Here is a 19,761-nt window from a genome sequence, read left to right on the forward strand (position 1 = left end):
TTGTGCAGCAAGATAATAACTTAATAGATAATAAGAAGGTAAAAAAGATCACCTTTCAGGACTTTGGGGGCTCTGCAGTACACTAATAAGAATGCACTGCAGTTTAGTAATGAACTTGTCAAAAACTCACATACATGATGCAGCTGAAGTGTAGACTGTTGTGCATAGAGGTAAATGAAGGGGGCTGAAACGATTCCTGCGACCCACAACAAGCCTGAGCTCCTGAAGCCGAACCTCTTAATGCAGCATACTGGCTCACTAAATCCAGCCTCTCCTTTCCTCTGTCAGCCTGTGTTTAGTGACAGCATGACGGTGTGACTAACTGAAATCACAGTACAACGCCGACAGACAGTGGTTGTCGTTCACGTGACTTTCATCGTTGGAGTTTTTTTTGTTCCACAGTACATTAATATTGAGAGGAGGAGGCCGCCTCCCACATTCTCACACCTGTTCCCTCACAGGATTATATGGCTTCTTGCAAAACATGAAGTAGTTTTGGCCTCCTAATCCACTTTAGCCAAGCGGTTCATACAGTCAGGTGACGGGAACACAATTAGTGCGCAACTCATGGTAACATATAATAATAATAAGTGTGGGTGGCGAAGCGACAGCCCTGTGCGTCTCTAAGGCATTCACTCAATCTTTTCATGGATCTTAATGCATTGATAATGGCCACTGCTGCTGCGGATCCTTCAGGTCGATGAGGTGAACACCGAACACAGACAGGGATTGTCATGATTGTCGCTGACGTCTGACAATGATATCATTTGGCACTCTCTGCCACTGCGTGGTTTTACAACTGCATTTAGACTTGAATGTCCATTATTTTCTATGGCCTGTGGATACATACTGTGGTCAAATGTACAGAGCCGAGATCAGCAGCTCTTGTCATGGATGAAAGGCATTGCATTATTGTAGTATTTCTAAGGATCTACCTGAAATGTCTGTATTACCTTATTACAGTTCACCTGTTTTTGCTTTTAATGCTATCAGCTCTATGACGCTGCAGAACAATCAGTCAGGACTCAGTGGACATACAACACTTTGGATACACGTACAATCTCGGCTTCAAGTAATTGTTTCAAATTCATAAAGTGAACAATAGTGCAAAATATGTCAACCAAATAGTAAAAAAAAAAAAAAATCATGCTGCTCTTCACCAGAGATTCTTGACTTGGTGTCGGACTATTTTTGCTGGTTGCGTCGGGTGTTGGCTCATGAGTCTCTGACAGTCAGACGAATTTTGATTTTGCAGCTGCAGGCTGCTCATTGGCCCTTATTACACATGAAGTTAAACATCAGCACAAGATCGGCAAACGGAGGAAATCTTTCATCGAAGTCCTCTCAAAAAGCACAATGAAACCAAGAAAACACCCTGATCCTAAATGCAATTACAACCTACATATCTTATTGACTTACATTTTGAGTGGCGACTAGCATGTAGCACTCCATGTCTAAAAACGTTTTACAGAACGATCTGTTAAACAAATAAAGTGGATTTTTTTTGCAGTGACTGACTAACTCTTGTACAGTGGACTTGAAATACACACTACCAGAGTGACAGTTAAACTACACCACGAGAGCATTAAGTTAGCAGAGATATACAGCACAGAGCACAGACTGAGCACAACTCGCTTCATTCACATCTGCATCAAACTGAGCCAGCGAGGATCATTAGATGACCTCCCCACTAGATTTAATGAGCTGAAGAGATGTCCCCTGTGTGTTACGTGACATGAGAGCAGCCCACATTGAGTTCAATTATTTTCAGTAAATCAGTAGTTCAGGAAAAAGTCCACCCTAAAACATAAAGTCCACGCTGAAAAAAGAAAAGCATACAGGTGACATAAAGAAAACGCTTGGCTGATGTTAAAGGTAAAAAAAAAAAAAGAAAAAAAAAAAGGTTAAATAGTTCCAGCACGCAGTTCCCTGGAAAAAAACCCAACTTGTCATTTTTAAACTTCGGCTATGTGGATCAAACAACCAAGATTTAATTCACTTTTTCACTAATTCACTCAGATGTGCTGACAGGTGGACAGAGACAGGATAGCTGTGTCTTCCTGCCTCCAGTCTTTATGTTAAGCTAAGCTAATCGCTTCATATTTAGCTTGGAGACAAGAGAGTGGTGTCATCTCCTCATCAACTCCAAAGCAAATAAGCGAATCTCCCAGAATGCTGAACTTTTCCTTTAATGTTGAGGGAGACCGTGGTAGAGTAGAAATATGTAGGCTGTAGCCCAGAGGGATGCTGTGCATAGACAAGTTAAAAGGAAACCTCAGTATAAGGTTTGGTTGAGTTGAATAAGTGAGTAGATTTGCAGAATAATGAAGTGGGGAACGACTTTGTGGGTGAGCTTTTGCATCCGAATCAGCTTTGTTTGGTTTCTAGAGATGTAATCAGAGACTCTCACAGGGTAGAAACACCTCGAACACAGCGAGCTGCGTGGAGCCACCAGCTCTCATTCATTTTCCATGAGAAGCAACAAATCCATCGCACCGCATTAATGTGACATTTGAAGTCTTTTGGTGAGAACTGGGAAGATAGGCGATGAAGGCAGGCTATCCTGGAGTTGAGGGGAACGAGAGAGCAGATTCTATTTCAGAGTCAACTTGAAAGAGAGGAGAAATAAATGTTAATGTTAATGTAAATATCTCTTGGGAGGGTGGAATTTCAAAGCAAAATAAGCAAAATCCGATCTAGATTGAAGAGTATCAATTTTGATTGAGGTAATACATTTTTTAACCTGGCTGGTCTGCAAGTTTCATGTCTATTACAGCACAGCCTTAATTAAGACACACAGTTAGCCACAACAGGTACAAAACTACTAACATTAAAAGAATTGTTTTGGGAAATACACTTGCCAAGACTGAAATGTCCAAAGTTAAAAAAAAGCTAATGCCAGGATCAGACTACACAATGTTTTTGTCTGTGACGATGGTCACCGTGTCAGATCAAACAATCACAGCGCCAGAAACTCTTGCCGTGTCTTGGTCAGGTGCCTAGCAAGACTACACGTATGACCCTGACCAATCACAGCACGTCTTATTTCACGATGTTGCGCATTCACTCAGTTCAGATGTCATTTGGTTGGCGGGTGAAGCAACTGTCAATCAAACTGGCAGAAGCGTTGTGTGTGATTTGTATTTTTGGACTCGGTCACGGTTCTCCCTCGACCACAGCTCAATGAACTTTTCCTCTCTTTCGTTGTCCCACCTGACAGCAGCAGCCCCAGCATCCCTCCTCCTCCTCCTCTTCGTCATGTTTGTCCTGACGGCACTCTGGAGAGAGCACCTGATAGGTCAACGCTCAGGAACGCGTCGTGGGGTAGACGACAAAAAAAATTCTGACATGTTAGACTTTTCATCGGGGTGACGTGGGCCGTCCCGGATGCTGCACGGCAGGTTGTTTAACACATCACGCTACACGGGTATAGACGCCCGATTGTCTTCACGATCAGCCAAAACGCTGTTACTTCATTGGCCACAACAAAGACATGTCAAAATCGGGCTAGATTCGTGTAGTCTGATCCTGCCATAACCAGCACCTCCACATTTCACTAGCAAGACATAGTTCCAGGACCTCAGAATCTGTTTTTACATTTCTGTTTGTTTGTGTACCAATTAAACAGCCAAGATAGAATATGTTACTTTGTACATCACTTGGGTATCCTAGAAGTATTTATTTATTTATTTATTTTACTATGGCTAGAGCCAGGCTAGCTGTGTGCCCCTCCTTCCAGTCTTCATGCTAAGATAAGCTAATCACCTACACAGATCTGTGGAAATTGCAGAACTGCTCAAACTGAGAGAAAAAAAAAAAACATGGCAAGCCAGAAATCCATCTGATCATCTAACACCCGCATAGTTGATAATTTGGCCAGTTAAAAGGTGTTCAGGCTGACTTTGGCCTTGCTAAAACACAGACCATCATTCATTTGAACTGAGGCCAGTGCAGTGACACAGCACGAGTGCCACTGCAGAGGACTGTGTTGTATTGACCAGTTACATAAATGCAAAAGCACTCGTGGTTTGTAACAAGGAATCTGTATTTCTGCTGTTAATGTTCTGATTGTCATGACAAAATATTAAAACCTCTCTACAACTATAACTTCCCAGAGTTTGAAAGTCCTGTCTCAGAGCACTATAAACTACTAGCCAGTGTTCTGGGGTCTGATAAGACCAGACCGGATTTCCTGGCTTGTACGTCATGTCTAACTGGTATCCGGATCAACAAGTGCCCACAAACACAGCCCCTTCCCTTCTTTAAACGCAGGGCTGTTTTAGATCTGAATGCCCACTTTGTGGTGTTGTGATCCCCTCAAACTAAACATCAAACCACAACCAATTTTGCAGGTTTGATGTTAAAATCTGTCTTAATCTGCAGAGTGTCTGCCTGACATGAACAGAAACAACAGTGGGAGCAGCAGTAAACTGTGTTTGGCTTGAAAGCACGATTGTCCTGCCCTCCAACAGGATTGTTGGACGTGTTTAAAGTTCCTGGCAGCCTTGCCTCGCCTCGCCCCGCAGAGAAGGAAACTGCCGTTGGCTAATATTATTTCTGATGAGCAACCAAGGAGCATGCGACCTGATATCTGTCGTCTGTGTGTTTTGCTGTGTTTCTACCCTTAGAATCAACCTGAGTTCTGGTTCTTGGTGGTAGATAAGCTCCATGTTTTCAGTCTTGAAAATGTCAAAGACTCAAAGAAAAGCCCAAACAGTCACAGGACACGCGTGAATTCTGAATTAGGGTGGATTTGCCCTCACTCACTGGTCAATGAGCGGAGAGTAGCTCAACTACTGCAGACGATGAGACCATTTGGTTATACATGTACACACTCTTATACTGTACATACACATACCATATTTCATGTGCACACTCACCAACACAAGATTATTGGAACATGTCAGAAGTGAGTCAGACTGGTAGGATCAATGAACCTAACATTTCCCTGCATTTAAAAACAAAACAATCAGCATTAAACATCCAAGCATTTTGTCATTCATTTCAATCAGCTCATTCAGTTTTGCACAAGTCAGCAGTGTTAGCAGACATCATGATAGCAACAGCAAGGGCCAGTGGGTGAGAGACAATAAGGAGCAGGACCAAACCGAACAGAGTTTACCAGTCAGAGGCCTTAGTCATAAATGCACATTTCATGTTCCTGATGCCCCCTGTAGCTATTAACCTTGATGAGAAATGCAGGACAGGAAGGTTTTTCCCTTCCTCTGCCCACACTGAAGGTATCTTCCAACAAGCTCAGGACCCGAACCCATACAGGAGAGGTCAGAGTTAAGGACCACAGAGGTGCTGAACAAATTCTCCCCTTATATCAGCGATCCGCCCAGGTCTCCCCCGCCTGCGGGGTAATGTCTCAACCCACTTCCCCTCCGCAGCGAGTGCAGCGCCACAGTGCAACAGCCGCGCAGCAGTGACCCTATATGATACATGGGCTGTCCACCACGGACTGGGCCGCGGCAGAGCCACGCCACTGTTGGCACCACAGGGATGGCCACTGCTAGTAGGTCGACCAGGAAGTGACGACTCCAGTAGCTTTTTTGAATTGTACCAGAGCCAGGCGGATCTCCATCATCTGCTGTAGTGCCCCCTGTGGCACCTTGTTCTTTAGTTTCATCTTCATCATCGTCTTCATCGTGGACCTCCACTACAGTGACACCAGCTATCTCTTCGTGGGAAGTAGATCTCCTCGGCTGGGAGGTGTGAGGCTGTTCTGCGCCTGGTGATAATCCTGCACACCTCAGACTCAACACCGCCTCTGCCTGAGTTGATCCTAATGACGGACCAACCTCTTGTTGTCTGTCTTCCATGCTGAGGTTTTCCACTGTTGTCCCACCCTGTCGGCCTTCTCCACAGCATCCTCCAAACGTAAGCTCACCCTGCATCCCTGCTGATGTCTCTGTATTGCACAGGTTTTCTGAAGCTGCCTCCTCCACTGCACCCTGAACTTCCACCTCATTTCCTCCCGCTGAGCCCATCTGCATCTCCTGCCCTTCTTCTGCCAGTCTTATCATTGTTGTTTCCTCTTGGTTCTCTGTTGCTACAGTTTCCTTCTCTTTCTTCTCTTTCTCCTGCTTTTCCTCTTCCTCCCCTCCCTCTTTCCCACCACACAGAGGACTTTCCATGGAGAACGCCACAGTGGCAGAGCGTGGTAACGGAGGGACCAGCGGCGTTTTGGAGACCGGAATAGGCTCTGTGGCCGTACTCATGACCGTTGCTGTGGTTACTGAAGTCGTGGTGGTGATGGAGTCCAGCTCCTCCTCCCCCTCATCAGACATCCAGGTGGAGGTGGGACTGCAGGCCTGGGAGCGGAAAGTGCGTTGCTCTGCAATGGTATCCAGATCAGAGGGGTAGCCTGCTGCTGCAGGGATGGGGCAGCTTTCTGTCTGAATGCCTGTCTCCCGCAGGGGGTGCAGGTAGAGGTGATGGTGGGACAGGCATGGATGGCTCATACATCCCACTCCACCCAGGCCGCAACGAAAGGGTGCCAGTCGCTCGCCTGTGCACAGCTTCTCATAGGTGGAGGAGTGCGGCATAGTGTGGGGCACAGAGTGGGACAAATTGTGAGGGAAAGAATGAGGTAAGGTATGGGAGAAAGTGTGAGGCAGAGAGTTGGGCAGAGAGTTGGGCAAAGAGTAGGGTAGAGAGGTTGGCAGAGAGTTGGGCAGAGAGTGGGCAAAGGTCTGGGTGTAGGAATTGAGTAAAGATGCTGTTTCTTCAGAAAGGAAGGCAGCCTCCAGCAGCAGGTCAGCCCGGCTGGGGACGCTGCTCTCCCCACAACACACGAAGCCGCTGTCCTGCGTGCCGTCACCTGACAGACAGGGAAAGTCAGTGCCATTGCCGTTCCGGTCCGCCAGCGCCTGATCGCTCAGCTTAGTGTAGGTGGAGCTCCGGGTCAGAGAACGGGCTGGGGAACCATCGCAGGAGCAAGAACCCCGCCCTCCTACTACCGGTTTGGGTATTCCCCCTGGACTTTCCCCTGATACTGAGGCTGGTGCCGAACCCCCAACACGGGTCCGACAGCCTGGTATGGCTTCCCCTTCCTTGGCTAATCCAGCCTGGGCTAACTCCATGTTGAGCAAAAGGTTCTCAAGCTTGTGGTTCTGAGTGTTTATGTCCTGGAAGTACTTCTGGACCCCTATGTCCCCGCTGAGCCCCCCAGCATCACTGAGCCTGGCACGCACAGTGTCCACAGCCTGTTTGAGCTGTTGGATCTCCTGACGCGCCTCCTTCAGTGCCAGCTGAGCCTCTACACGGTGACATTCCTCCTCAACCCAGTCCTCCTGCATCCTGTAAAGCTGGCCTCTCAGCTCATCTATCTCTGTGTCCCTAAGAGGGCCAAAACAGACAAGAGAAAAAGGGGAAGAAAAAACAGGAGAGAGAAGAGAAAAATTGAGAAAGAAGGAACGTAAGAGAAGGTGAGAGAACAAGAGAATTACATACTGTAGGATATAGGAATAAAGATAACAGTCTTAGGGTAAGGGCAGAACCTGGAAGAACTTCTTAAGGAAAAGCACAAAAACAAGTCAGACAAAATAAAAGCTGGCCAGTACTGATCATCTCTATATCTATCTCATGGTCTCACCTGTCTTGTAGAGTGTTGATCGTTTCCTTTAACCTGGCCCGCAGGTGTCGGATACACACCTCTTTCTGTTGCAGGGGTGTGAGGTACTGCTCTGGTGGAGGGGGCCGGATACCATGGTTGTCCGTACATGATGTGTACTTCTGATGACGTCTAAGACATAAGCATATGAAAGGCGTTTTTCCGAGTTCTTCAGAATCGGTTTCACCTCACTGAGATGTTGGGCCTCAATGCTTTTCTGGTACTGACCAAAATATATCTGAGTAGTGAAAACTGTTAAATGCAGGGTGGCATTGAACACCTGACAGGTTCATAATCTTGTCCATTTATCTGTTGATCAGTTCCTGATTAAATAAAACAATTTGCCAGTTTTAGGAAAATGTATTGTGTTTAGGTATAATTTAATATATGAGAATTTCTGGTGTCTTGTTAAATGAAGAAGGGGTTTTGCTGAAAAAGTGAAATTAAGCACTCATACTACAATTCAAACGATAATAAACGTAGTAAACCTACGCTCCTGAGGGAAATGTTCCACTATGTTCACTAGGTAGTTGCTGACTTTATCTGTCCAATTTGGTGCTGACAGGTAGTCTAACAGTGGGTTTTTAAAACTTTCTTGAACTCTGGACACTTGTAAGAAAGGAAGCGGGGTAAATCGTTAAAAAAAACAGGAACAAGCTGGAGCCTGATTCCAGAACTGCCACCAACATCTCATTTTCAGTAACTAGAAGTAAATGACGAAGTGAATGACAGTCTGATTATCAGGGTGATAAAACTGATGAAGAAATACACGTTGAAGGAAAATCAAGTTCTGACTTTCACTCAGGTGAGGAACTCATGCAAAGTTTCAGTTTTCTTGTGGTTTGAAATGAGTGCCATCAATCATTCCTTCCATGTTTTCATCTCCAGTACTGAACAGGCCAGTTTCTGATGCCTTACCCTTTGGTGGGGCTGCAGTCGCTGCCTTTACAAGAGCCTGAGTTGCTGCTGCTGCTGATGGAGGCGTTGCCATAGGGATCTCTATTACTGGGCGCAGCCGGCGTCCGCCTGGTCAAAAGTGAGATGAGACATGTTAATCTGTTCCTGGTAGCACCATGAAACCACACTCTAGACAACGGAGGGACAGTGAATTCTCTGAGCTGTTGAGCAAAACCATCGTGACACTGTCCAAAATCAAAATAGACATGAATGGTGCAAACATCAATCCAGGTCCACTAACATGCCAATACAACAGAGAAATACATAAATACACACAGACGCATTGCAAATACAGGGACCAAAGTGATGACAGGCAGCAGTTCTGCCTCAGAAACCAGGACACACACTCCTTTGGGCACTAATAGTGATGCTGCAGCCTTTCAAAAAGAGGATGTGCCCTTCAGAGATGACAACCAAAGCAAAAAATACAAATAAAATTAGATAATCAATGATATAATCACCACAAGCATTCCTCAAAAGAAATAAAGTGAGGATACTTTGCACTAAAGACTATGAAAAAAAGAAGAACAAACAAAGAGGAAAAGAAGAAGGGAGTAACACTTCAGACGAGGCATGATGCTATGGAAACAATTCTCTCAGATGTTTTCCATCATGAATCATTCACAACAGCACAAAGGGTCTCATCATTCTCATGCTTCAGAGAGTCAACACTGATGGGGAGGGGAGAAGAGGGACTCAGAACAGACCGAGAACGAGGGGTGGAGGGAGAGTTTGTTGATCGGCTGTGGCGATCCGGAGACTTGGTCGAAGCGTATCCTTTAGTTGGCGACTTGGTCGATGCATAGCCTTTAGTCGGACGCATTGAGACCATATAGCCTGTCTCCATGGGGACGTAGTCTAGCTCTATGAACCTGCAGTAGTCAAACCTGACCAGGCAGAGACAACAGGGTGTTAAATCACAGAGGAGAGCATAGGACCACACCAGAATGATACAATGTGCATGTATGCACATTGTACTATGGAGGTGAGATAAAGCTGACTCATATACAGCAGGTTTTGGAATGCACCTGATTCATTCAGAGCCTGAGCTGCAAGCACTCAAACAATGAAGGGGTCCACGAGAGGTGGCTCACTAAAAGGCTGCTCTCTTTTGCTTCCTTATCAAACCTCTATGTGAATTCACATTGAGCCACAAGGCCTTCGCTGGGACAGAACACAAGCTAACGATCTGCACCCTGATGACTGTAGAAGCAGGGGAGCGACAGCAACAGCATGAGCATGTATTCATCACCCAGAGCATTTCGCTCTAAACAAGCTCAAGGCAGACATCAGAGACATAATCAAACAACTGTTTATACAACCCAGAAGATTGTCACAACATCTCTCTCTTTTTATAAGAGAAGTTATATTAGCTTGCTAAAATCCGTACAAGCTATTAAAGGACACCTGGGTTGGTTAGTGAGTTAGCATGATTTAGCCTGCTGTGAAATAGTAAAGACCAATCAAACCCCATGAACTATCCATTATCCCTCCTAGTCTTTCTCTGCACACAATGCCAAAAAGATGTCCTTCTTCTTATTCTTCTGTAGAGTACCACTGCTGAAAATAACTGATGAAGATGCCCTCTGCTCCCTCCTCAACCCACTACATAGACAAGAGGACACTCCAGCAGATTACAGTTTGAAACTTCTTAGCAACCTCACAACAACATTTAGTCAATATGACTATTGGCTTTTGTACAGTCAGTAAGGAAAAAAGGTCAGATTTCTACACCCAGATGTGATTAGCTTAGCTTAGCATAGAGACTAGAAGCAGGCGGAAGCCAAGTGAGGTTTTGAGATTCCAGCTAAAACTATATGAATATGGACACACATCGAGCCGTGGTTTTTTGTCGGAGTTGCAGAAACTAGTGGAATGGAGGCTAGCCCGGACGTGACGTCAAGACTTTGTCTCTCTTCCAACACTCCTAGCTCCTCAATTTCAGTTGGTGAACGGATGAAACACACGAGAAACAATGCATTCGTGAGAGGAGCTGGTAGGTGGAGTTTTGAGCCATTGAGTGAGTCTAGCTTTTTCCTCATTCTTCCAGTCTTTATGCTAAGCTAAGCTAATGGCCTCTGGACTCTAGCTTCATACCACTCTCGTTTTGATCATTCAAACAAAAAGGGGAATAGTATTGATTATCTTATCTAACTCTTGGCATGAAAGCAAACATATTTTCCAAAATGCCAAACTATCCCTTTGAACTAGACAACTGACAAATTAACTGACCACAGTAAGTAGTAAGTAGTAGTAGTAGTAAGTAAAACCACATATATCGCTGAAATAATTATCTTGAAAAAAGTACAATACCCGACAAAATACTTCAACTTTAACCACTGCTACTATCCTGCTAAAGAAAATACAGTAGTTGAGTGTCACAGTTCAGTTTTATTAGTGGTAGCCAGGAGAAGGAAGGGTGCTCTGTGATGGGCAACTTCTGTCAAGACTTTCTTTGCTGGCAATAAATATGTTGTTATGTTATGTTTTATAGTCAATGATATTGAATGACACACACTCGTGACTTTAAAAGGACGTGACTGTTGCCCAATCACTGGCCTCGACAGAGGCAGGAGGGGACAAGCAGGACCAATCAGAGCAGCCATGAGGGATTTTCACACAGGACACGATAACTCCACGCCACCGCACTGAGATCAGAAACATGGACACACCCAACTCAGTGACTTTAGATTTAATCTTTAACCTGCTGGAACGTTTCCAACACACAAGCCATCTGTTTCCGTCCAACAGAAACAAGGACATTATTCGGTCAATAAGGGAAATGCAATTTTGCAAATTATAACTACTGAAAGGAAAAGCAACTCAATCTTGCAAAGGAAGAGTTAAATAATCAAATGCACCTGCTCAGATCAATACAATCAAGGGTTTTGCTGCCACATCCTCACACGGCAGCGGGTGGTGGCTAATATTAGCTAATGCTGGCAAATTTGAGCTCAATATAGCTATATAAAGGCCATTACAGAGTCTGTTTCCTGGTTTCATGACATCTCTACATTTGTCCTATGTTTACATTTTGTCTGAGCATTTAGCCGTGGAGGAAAAGTAACATGGAGACACTTATATATATATATATATACATGGATGTTTGAGCAACAACCAATGGGCAAACCAGGCATGTTTAATAATTCACTGGAGATGATTTGTAGCTGTTCAACATTACTTTTATGACACATTAACTCAATGATGTGTAGTTCTCACTTCTTTGTGAAAACATACCAGTCTATTTTTTCATGCAAACCCAACGTCCCCCAGCTTCTGGCAGGGGTTGTGCTAAGCAAACGTGTCCTGTGTGATTCAATAAGGGAGGAGGCCAGATATTGACTGCTCAGTAGTTTCATCGAAAATCAATATATGACAAAAGCCAAGACAGAACAGAGACAGGCAGAGGGAAGCAGCTGAAGCAGTGAGCCTGGAGAGGGACAGAACACACAACACGACAGTGTGTCGGGTTTGACAGTCTGTCATGTCCATGTGCTGGGACAGAACCTGTGTCTGGACTGTGGGTGGTGGGAGACAGTCTGGTGGAGGTAGTCATAGGTAGGAGCTGAGCGTTCCCAGGAGTCAGGTGTTGGTTTGTGTTAGTGGGTGGAGTATAGAAATGCACTGTGGTTTCTTTCTGGTAGAGACAGAGACTTTGCTCAAGAAGCTGAGATCATTTCAGAAAGCACATTCAGGCAATGTCGACGTCTCACCAACCCTCTGCCGTTAAAGTGGTTAGTCTTGGTAAAAAACGTGGTGTTGCTGACTGAGCCACACAGCTGTGGTGAACCAGTGATCACGTGTGTGATCACAGCATGCTTCCACAGCACGACGGCATTATTTCTACCGTGCACGTAGCCGCTAAACACAACTTCATGCTATGAAAACCGGGATCTTATGGTGCTCCTCTAATTCTAGTGGACAAATTTACCTCGAGACTCTACTAATGTACAGATGCGAGTGGTGAGTGCACTCCTGTACATCAGGGCTTCCCTTATTCAGAGGTTACGTGACACAACAACAAACACACACACACACACATACATCTGCACTGTTTGCTGGTGTTGATGCCAACTTCTAAGCACCGAGGGCTCTGGTTGGCATCCCAGTGTTGTTTTTCATGTCATTTAGAGTGGACTATCTGAGGGAGATTTGTAACAGTTAGGCAGGTCAGCACTGCAGCAAATTCACCGTTCACTAAACCCCGCCAATCATAGCTTAGCAATTGCACCTAGGCATATGAGCATGTGCATATGGGGAGGGGAGAATGAGACTCTGTCTTTTTTTTTAGCCTTTGCAGAACCAAAAACGCAAGAGCAACATTGTGAGGAATGGATTAAAAAGGGTGTTTATCTGCTCTAATGGACAACCTGGACTTCAAAAAAGTCGGGACACTGTGCAAAACATAAATAAAACAGAATGAGATCATTTGCTAATCCTTCTTGACATCTACTCAATTGAAAACAGCACAAAGACAGTATTTTTAATGTTTGACCTCATCAGCTTCATTAATTTTGTAAATATCTGCTTATTCTGAATTTGATGCAGCAACATGTTTCAAACAAGTTGGGACAGGAGCAACAAAAGACTGGAAAAGCTGTGGAATTAACTCTGTCTTAACCAATGCATGGAGCTAACATTAGCTTAACTAACTAGCTCACTGCAGCAGTTACTATTTCCAGTGTCTGGAGAGAATCACTGTGGTAATTCTGTCACGTCATCATTATAAAAATTATTCCCATCTGCTGATGGGAAGCTTGACAAGTTTAGCAACAGTGACTAAAGAGGCGGAGCTTAGCAAACGGATAGTTAGCGAATGGAGGGAAAGCTAGGTAAGCTGTAACGCCCGGGCCACACTGCCTGCCTGAACGGCGTGCGCGAAGCGTAACCTCTTGCTTTTCATTGCAGCGCCCATGTCAGCAGGTTCGAGCAGCCACGCAGCCCATGTGAGCAGCGCAGCAGGCACGGCTGCAGTGGCACGCCATCCAGACATGAGAGGTGACCTACTTTTCTGGGTGACGTGCAAAAATAGGCCGTAAAAATGATCTGCAGATAGTCATACTGATGTCATAGCAGCAACATTACACCTTTCGCTACAATTTGAGTGTCTAAATATGTCACAGACATGAAAAAATTACAGTATCTCTTACTTATTTTACTCCATTGAGGACACGCTTCTTCTTAAGCTTTTTCTGTCTTAACTAACATAAGATTTATAATGAAAACAAATGAAGCATTCTATTATTGATGGCCATTATCAAAGATGAACTCAATGTAGGAGGAGAGGGCTAGCAGTTGCAGCAACACTGCCTGTGTGGACAGCACACACATGCGAGCCGCAGGTAGCCGTCGCGCACAGGTAGAGGTAGGCGGTGTGGCCCAGGTGTGAGACAGGTAGCATAAATGTTGCCAGTGTGCTGTTGTTGGTCTTGCTTTAGTGGCTACGATACATGCCGGAGCTACAGCTACAGCTACGGAGCATGCTGTCTGTGAGTGAGTCTCACGCAGGGGGCGCGGGCACAGGAATGGCCACCGGCGCCGTGGCCCCTGACGCAGCCGTCCCTGTCCCAGACGCCGGCTTGGGCACCGGGACGGGCGAGGACGCCAGTATTTGCTGCAAGCGGCGTTTGGGCTGCAGCGCCTTCAGGGGGTTGAATCTGAGGAAAAGAGACGAGAGAGAGGAGGACACCACAGCTACAGATTGAACTGCCTGTAGCTTCATATTACCACCCCAATAAAACCACTACAACCACTAAGCAGACGTTGTGGCTCTGTCTGTGTCCCACAAATAAGCCTATGGCTTACAACATGTAAATGACACTACTGATTAAAACGCTTAAATTCTCTTGACACGCATAAGTGGTTTTGGTAATATACAGTAGAACTAAATAGGCAGTGATACTTCAGCTCACTAGCCAATATCAATGCCAAACAGGCTTTCCATACTATTAAAGTCGGGACTGTGGAAAAATTGGAACGCAAATGTAAATCAATGCCCAACAACCGCATTGTATACATTAGGAATACATACATTCTGTGTACAACATGATTGCAGCATTTGCATTGCAAAGTGAGGCTCCCAGCCCGAGCCTGCACGGCTTAATGGATGTGGACAAAGTCATCACTGGTCCCTTCAGACAACGAAACCTCAATAACAAGGTCCTTTAGCCTGTGTCCAGCAAACAGGCCAAGGAAGTGCAGCCGCTGTAGGAGAGAACACATCAATATACTTGCTCTTCTCTGGTCAGTGTGCAGGAGGTGGCAGACTGCACCTGGTTTATTTAAAGACCACCTTCTTGTCAATAATGCTGCGGCTCCGTCAGGTTCATTAGAGCTAATTGAAAAAAAGTATAGAAACAAATTGGGGTAAAATGCTGACACAACCATGACTGCAGCAGAGAGGGAGAGAGAAGGAAAGAGCTGAATAAGACGTGAGGGTGCCACCTTTACAGAGAGTTTTTAGGTTATTCATTAAAAAATAACCCAAATCATTTACTAATGCTTTATAAATGAGTTATAAGGCTTTAAGTAGAATAACTTTTGGGGTGCCAGGTTGTGAAAAACCTCTGTTTAGTCATTAAGAGTAGAGTAATAATAAAGTTATTAATAAAGGGTATAGAATCTCACTTACAGTTACAGATGTTAATATCCAGATGTTCTGCAGCGTTGCAGCTGGAGGAGGATAAACACCAGCAACCTGGCAACCCAAAATTCGCTCTTAGAAATGGATGATAATTGACCTATAAAGATTCAGCAAATGATAACTGAGCCCTAATTAAAAAGTGGTACAGAGTTGTTCTTCAAACAGCTGGCTGCATTGGAGGAAAGCTGCACTAACAAAGCGTTAAATTTAGAAATAATTAGGCTGCACACACACATACACAGAGCACACACAGTATGCTTGTAGACACAGTGCTCAAAGGTCGTGTCACAGGGTTTCATTTCTTCATGTGACATGGAGCAACATGACCGATCTGCAGAAAAATGAGAGACACTCAACAAAGGCTGATGAAAGGGAGAGAAAATGTGAGCAAGTTGGATGAACTAACACACTTGTGGCATCAGTGCAGCTCCATCTGGGCCTGTATTTATCAAGTGTCTGGGATTCACACTGAAAGTCAACCTAAGGCTGTAAACGCTCCGACTTGAGTGAGCGAGATTTGAGAGTTGGTTAATTTATGAAGCTTCATACGCTGACTTTCAGCAAGCAGACGGACTCCTCCACAGGTGGAGCGTGACGTCGCTGTTTCACACACACTCAGCCGCAAAGCAGCAATGAGGGTGCTGTCTTGTAGTTTTCTGACAGTTGAGGTTTGAGATATTAGTGTTGAATTCCAAATGCAGAAAATATCAACAGTTTTTGTATCAGCTTTATGTGAGCAGGAAAGTACAATTAGCTAAGTTACAGATCCAAATCATCACTGCTGCAAAGCCACATTTTTCAATTTTATTTGTTCCCTTTTGTGTCCTGCACAAACATGTGTCTGCCTCCACGTTAGGACATTGGCTAACGTCATTTTACGGCTAGCGCCAAAAGTAGGACCAACGTTGCATCATTAGGAATTTTTGGCCAATTAGAGCTGATCTCCTAATCAGAGACACTTGATAGATAAGTCCTCGTCCCCTCACACTGTAACACGCAATGATGATGTCAAAACTGGCCTCCAGAAAGTTACTTGCCCCCTGCATTACTATTCAACTGAGATTATCTTACACTGCACTGAATACACCAACGCTGGCATCAAAAGAGAGGCAACAGGTCATCACTGGCTACCTACCGGCGAGAACCCAACCCAGACCTCCGATTGGCTGGAGCAGGGGCAGACATGGGGCCAGACAGCCTCTTGCGCAACCTTTAGCCTCTTCTGTCCTCAGTTTGTCTCTCCGTTCTGCAGCTCAACACCAAGAGCCTGGAGGAAAACACAGATATGACCAGTGAGTGACCACATTATAGATACGTTCACCCGGAAAGAAAAGAGAGAGAGCGGCTGACAAAAGCAGTGACAGCTTGAGGAAAAGACAAAAACAGGTCACACACACACACGCACACACACAAACACACACACACACACAGATAAGGGAGTTTTGCTGACTGACTCTGCGTTTGGCTCTGGATACCTCAGCATGGTACTGCTGACTCAAGCTGACACTTAGCTGGCACAGACAGAACATCAGGGTTCAGCGGCCAATCACCTCCCAGCCATGCAGCAGAACTAACCAATCGTCACTCGTCTGTCTCACCTCAGGCCAAATACCAGCGAGAGCGGCAGAAGTGAGCAAAAGGAACTGACACTTGCATCTGCATGCGAGGCCAGATATCTGTGTGTTTAGTAAAGTGTGTCTGTTCATATGTGTGACCTCATGAGAAAGTACCCATGAGCCTCTCTGAGTACTCAGACACACGCGTCTGTGCGGACGCAGAGAGCTGAGGACAGAGTGCCTCTTGAACTTTCAGTCATTACCCCCATCAGTGACCCAGCAGAGCTCAGCCTGGCATTGCGTTGCTGGAAAGGCCAAATGCAAATTGTGGAGGCTTACTTGCATCAATAATCCATCACACACAACTTAGTGGGCTCCTGAGTGCCAGTTTTGTGTACTGTACGCATGCAAATGCCACAAGTCACCTTCCTGCTGTAACAGCTGCTGTGTTTGCTCCTCCAGCATAGACTGACTCAACAAAACTTCCTGCCTGTCCTCTCTCCTCCGACAGTCAGTGAATGAGGAAGGAGTAGACGGATGAGTAGAAATAAAGCCTTATATTATTATCTCTCTGCTGTGTCATTTAACTAAGAGGGTATTCATTCAAATCCTGTTACTACTATAAAGCTACCTCATATCTTATCAATGCCTCGGCATTGCTCCTCTGCTGTGGATCATTTCATGCTTTGATTGGACTCTGAACAATGACCAGATGCCAGATGGGAACTTGTGTGTGCGCGTGTGTCTACACATGTCTGCTGCATCTCATTCACAGTGCTTGTTTTAAAGGGGAACTCCATGAATCATGGGGAGTAGCCATGTGCCCACTATATATGAAAAACATTGTGTATTGTTGTCAAGTCTATGTAAAAAGCCAGTTTTACAAAATGGAATGTGGCACAATTAAGTTGAATTATGGGAAGTGTAGGATCCAGAGGTTTTGAGGCAGCGTGCTAAATTGCCTCTGATGACTGGGGGTGGTGTCCTGTGCCATTGTGGTACTTTCAAAACAGAGCAGAGCTACGTCAGCCACACATTCCCAACAGCTAACACAGCAGAATAATCCAGCATACGGCTATATACTGCTGGCCAGCAGCTGCATCACCAGTACAAATTTGTTGCCTGTTCTGTGCTGCTCCTCAGCCGGGATTTTCAGGGGGTCCGAGAGGTGTGACTCCCTGAGATCACTCCCCCAGACCCCGCTGGGTTTTGGATCACTGTTTTGAAGCTCGACCCATGTTGAGGGCTGTCTCTGTTCAGCCTGTTCTGAAGTGCAGACAACACACACAACTCCAATGTGCTGTTGTTAGCTGATGATGTATTGTACAGGACAAGGATACAAACACATACACACACACACACACACACACACACACACACACACACCTGAGGTCTAATTTCTCTATAAGATACATCTCTTAGAAATATCCTTAAAATGATTATAGCTCACACAATTTCCAGGTTTGCATGTCTCTCTTTGCATGGCAGGTCATATTATGAACATTTAAATTAGTCATATTTATACTGTTGTCTAGAGCTGGTTTATATTTTTAAACGTGCGTAGTTTTGATGTAAACTTTTCCTCAAGCAGCCAAATGTGTTTGTTGGAGTGCTGGGTTTGGCCCATGTATCGCTATTTGCCGATCAATTCATAGGAAGGATATCAACATTCTGCACAGCGGCAACCCAACTGCTCGCTCTGCACAGCACCTCCACCTCGGCGTTGCAAAAAAGAAATAGTACAGGCCTCCACTAGAGGGCGGAGCGAAACGTGCACACACACATATATGTGCACATGGACACACAGATGTCAGGCAGCTTTGCGTGTTGCATGTGTGGTTTCTACCTAATTAAATCCACAGTCAACAGACCTAATTCCTCCAAATCCTGTTAAATTGGGTGTTGTTCTGATTCAGTCGATCTGCTTTATCAGCAAGGTAAATAATAAGGTGATGCAACAAATGATCTGAATCGTCATGATCGAAGACTGAGTGAATCAAACACAGGGAACAGTGAAGATGAACAGGAAGAAACCTGCAGCCATAACTTCAATTTGATTGGCTGGTGGGACTGTTTAGGTCTGAGCTACAGTGAATAGGACGGTTTGGTGATGATCACTTGAAAATACATGCACATGCAGACAAAGACAAAGACAAATAAAATAACCATCATGTCTATTTTATATTAGTCTATTTCAAACTTATTAGTGTGACTTGTTTTGTTGCTTTGACATGTTATGGATGCTATACTGCGGCAGGCTCGGGAAGGCAGCGTCTTCTCTGGCCGCTGTCACAACAGATCAAACCACATCACAGCACATCATCCAGGATTTATTAAGTTAGGCCTGTTATGTAACCCCATCCCCAGCCACAGACACAGAGTGAGGGCGACACGCAAGCAGCTTCTGTGCTGACAAGACACAAACACAGAGCAGGTAGAGAGAAGAGATCGAGGGCGAGAGAGGGGAGAGAGACGATTGGACGGACTAGTGCAAGCAGGGAAGAGAAGGAGAGAGCTAAGCCAATGAGATGAAAGGAAGACTTTGTGAAGGTGAGAAAGTGGATGCAGACAGTAGATGAGGGATGGACGCTGCATAGATAAAGGATGGACAGCGCTATTTTGTCAAGTGTGATAACATGGACGCACACAGCACTGGGACAGGGTGGGGAAAGAGGGGGTGTGTAAGTGTGTGTGTGGGAAAGTGTGACTCACAGCATCTATGCTCAAGAGTCCCCTTGAACATCCTTTGCATTCCTAACCGACAAACAGAGGTTTACAGACAGGTAGACAGCCAACAGGGTCGACAACACTGAGTCACCGCTGTTCATCCAGGGAATGCATTCAGCACTGCATGGATGTGTTTGTGTGTTGGATGTTGCTCCTCTGAATCCCCCCTGGTCCTTTTCCACACATGCACCTTCTGGTGTTTGCACACTAATCAGTAAGAGGCACTGAATCGTGGAAACATTTTTCTTTTTACCTGCTAT

General features: G+C 45.1%; 1 protein-coding gene across 1 annotated transcript; it reads right to left on the reverse strand.

Moving 5' to 3' along the window:
- Positions 1-5,324: 5,324 nt before the first annotated feature.
- Positions 5,325-16,403, reverse strand: snphb (syntaphilin b). The gene is made up of 8 exons (XM_041946751.1): positions 16,354-16,403; positions 14,080-14,232; positions 9,337-9,462; positions 8,537-8,644; positions 7,601-7,750; positions 6,699-7,344; positions 6,122-6,551; positions 5,325-6,013 (listed from the first exon to the last, which is right to left on the reverse strand). Exons 1-8 carry the CDS (start codon positions 16,401-16,403, stop codon positions 5,325-5,327), a joined length of 2,352 nt encoding a protein of 783 aa, XP_041802685.1.
- Between the last annotated feature and the right edge of the window lie 3,358 nt (positions 16,404-19,761).

This window comes from Chelmon rostratus, chromosome 10 (assembly GCF_017976325.1).
Source record: "Chelmon rostratus isolate fCheRos1 chromosome 10, fCheRos1.pri, whole genome shotgun sequence".
NCBI lineage: Eukaryota > Metazoa > Chordata > Actinopteri > Chaetodontiformes > Chaetodontidae > Chelmon > Chelmon rostratus.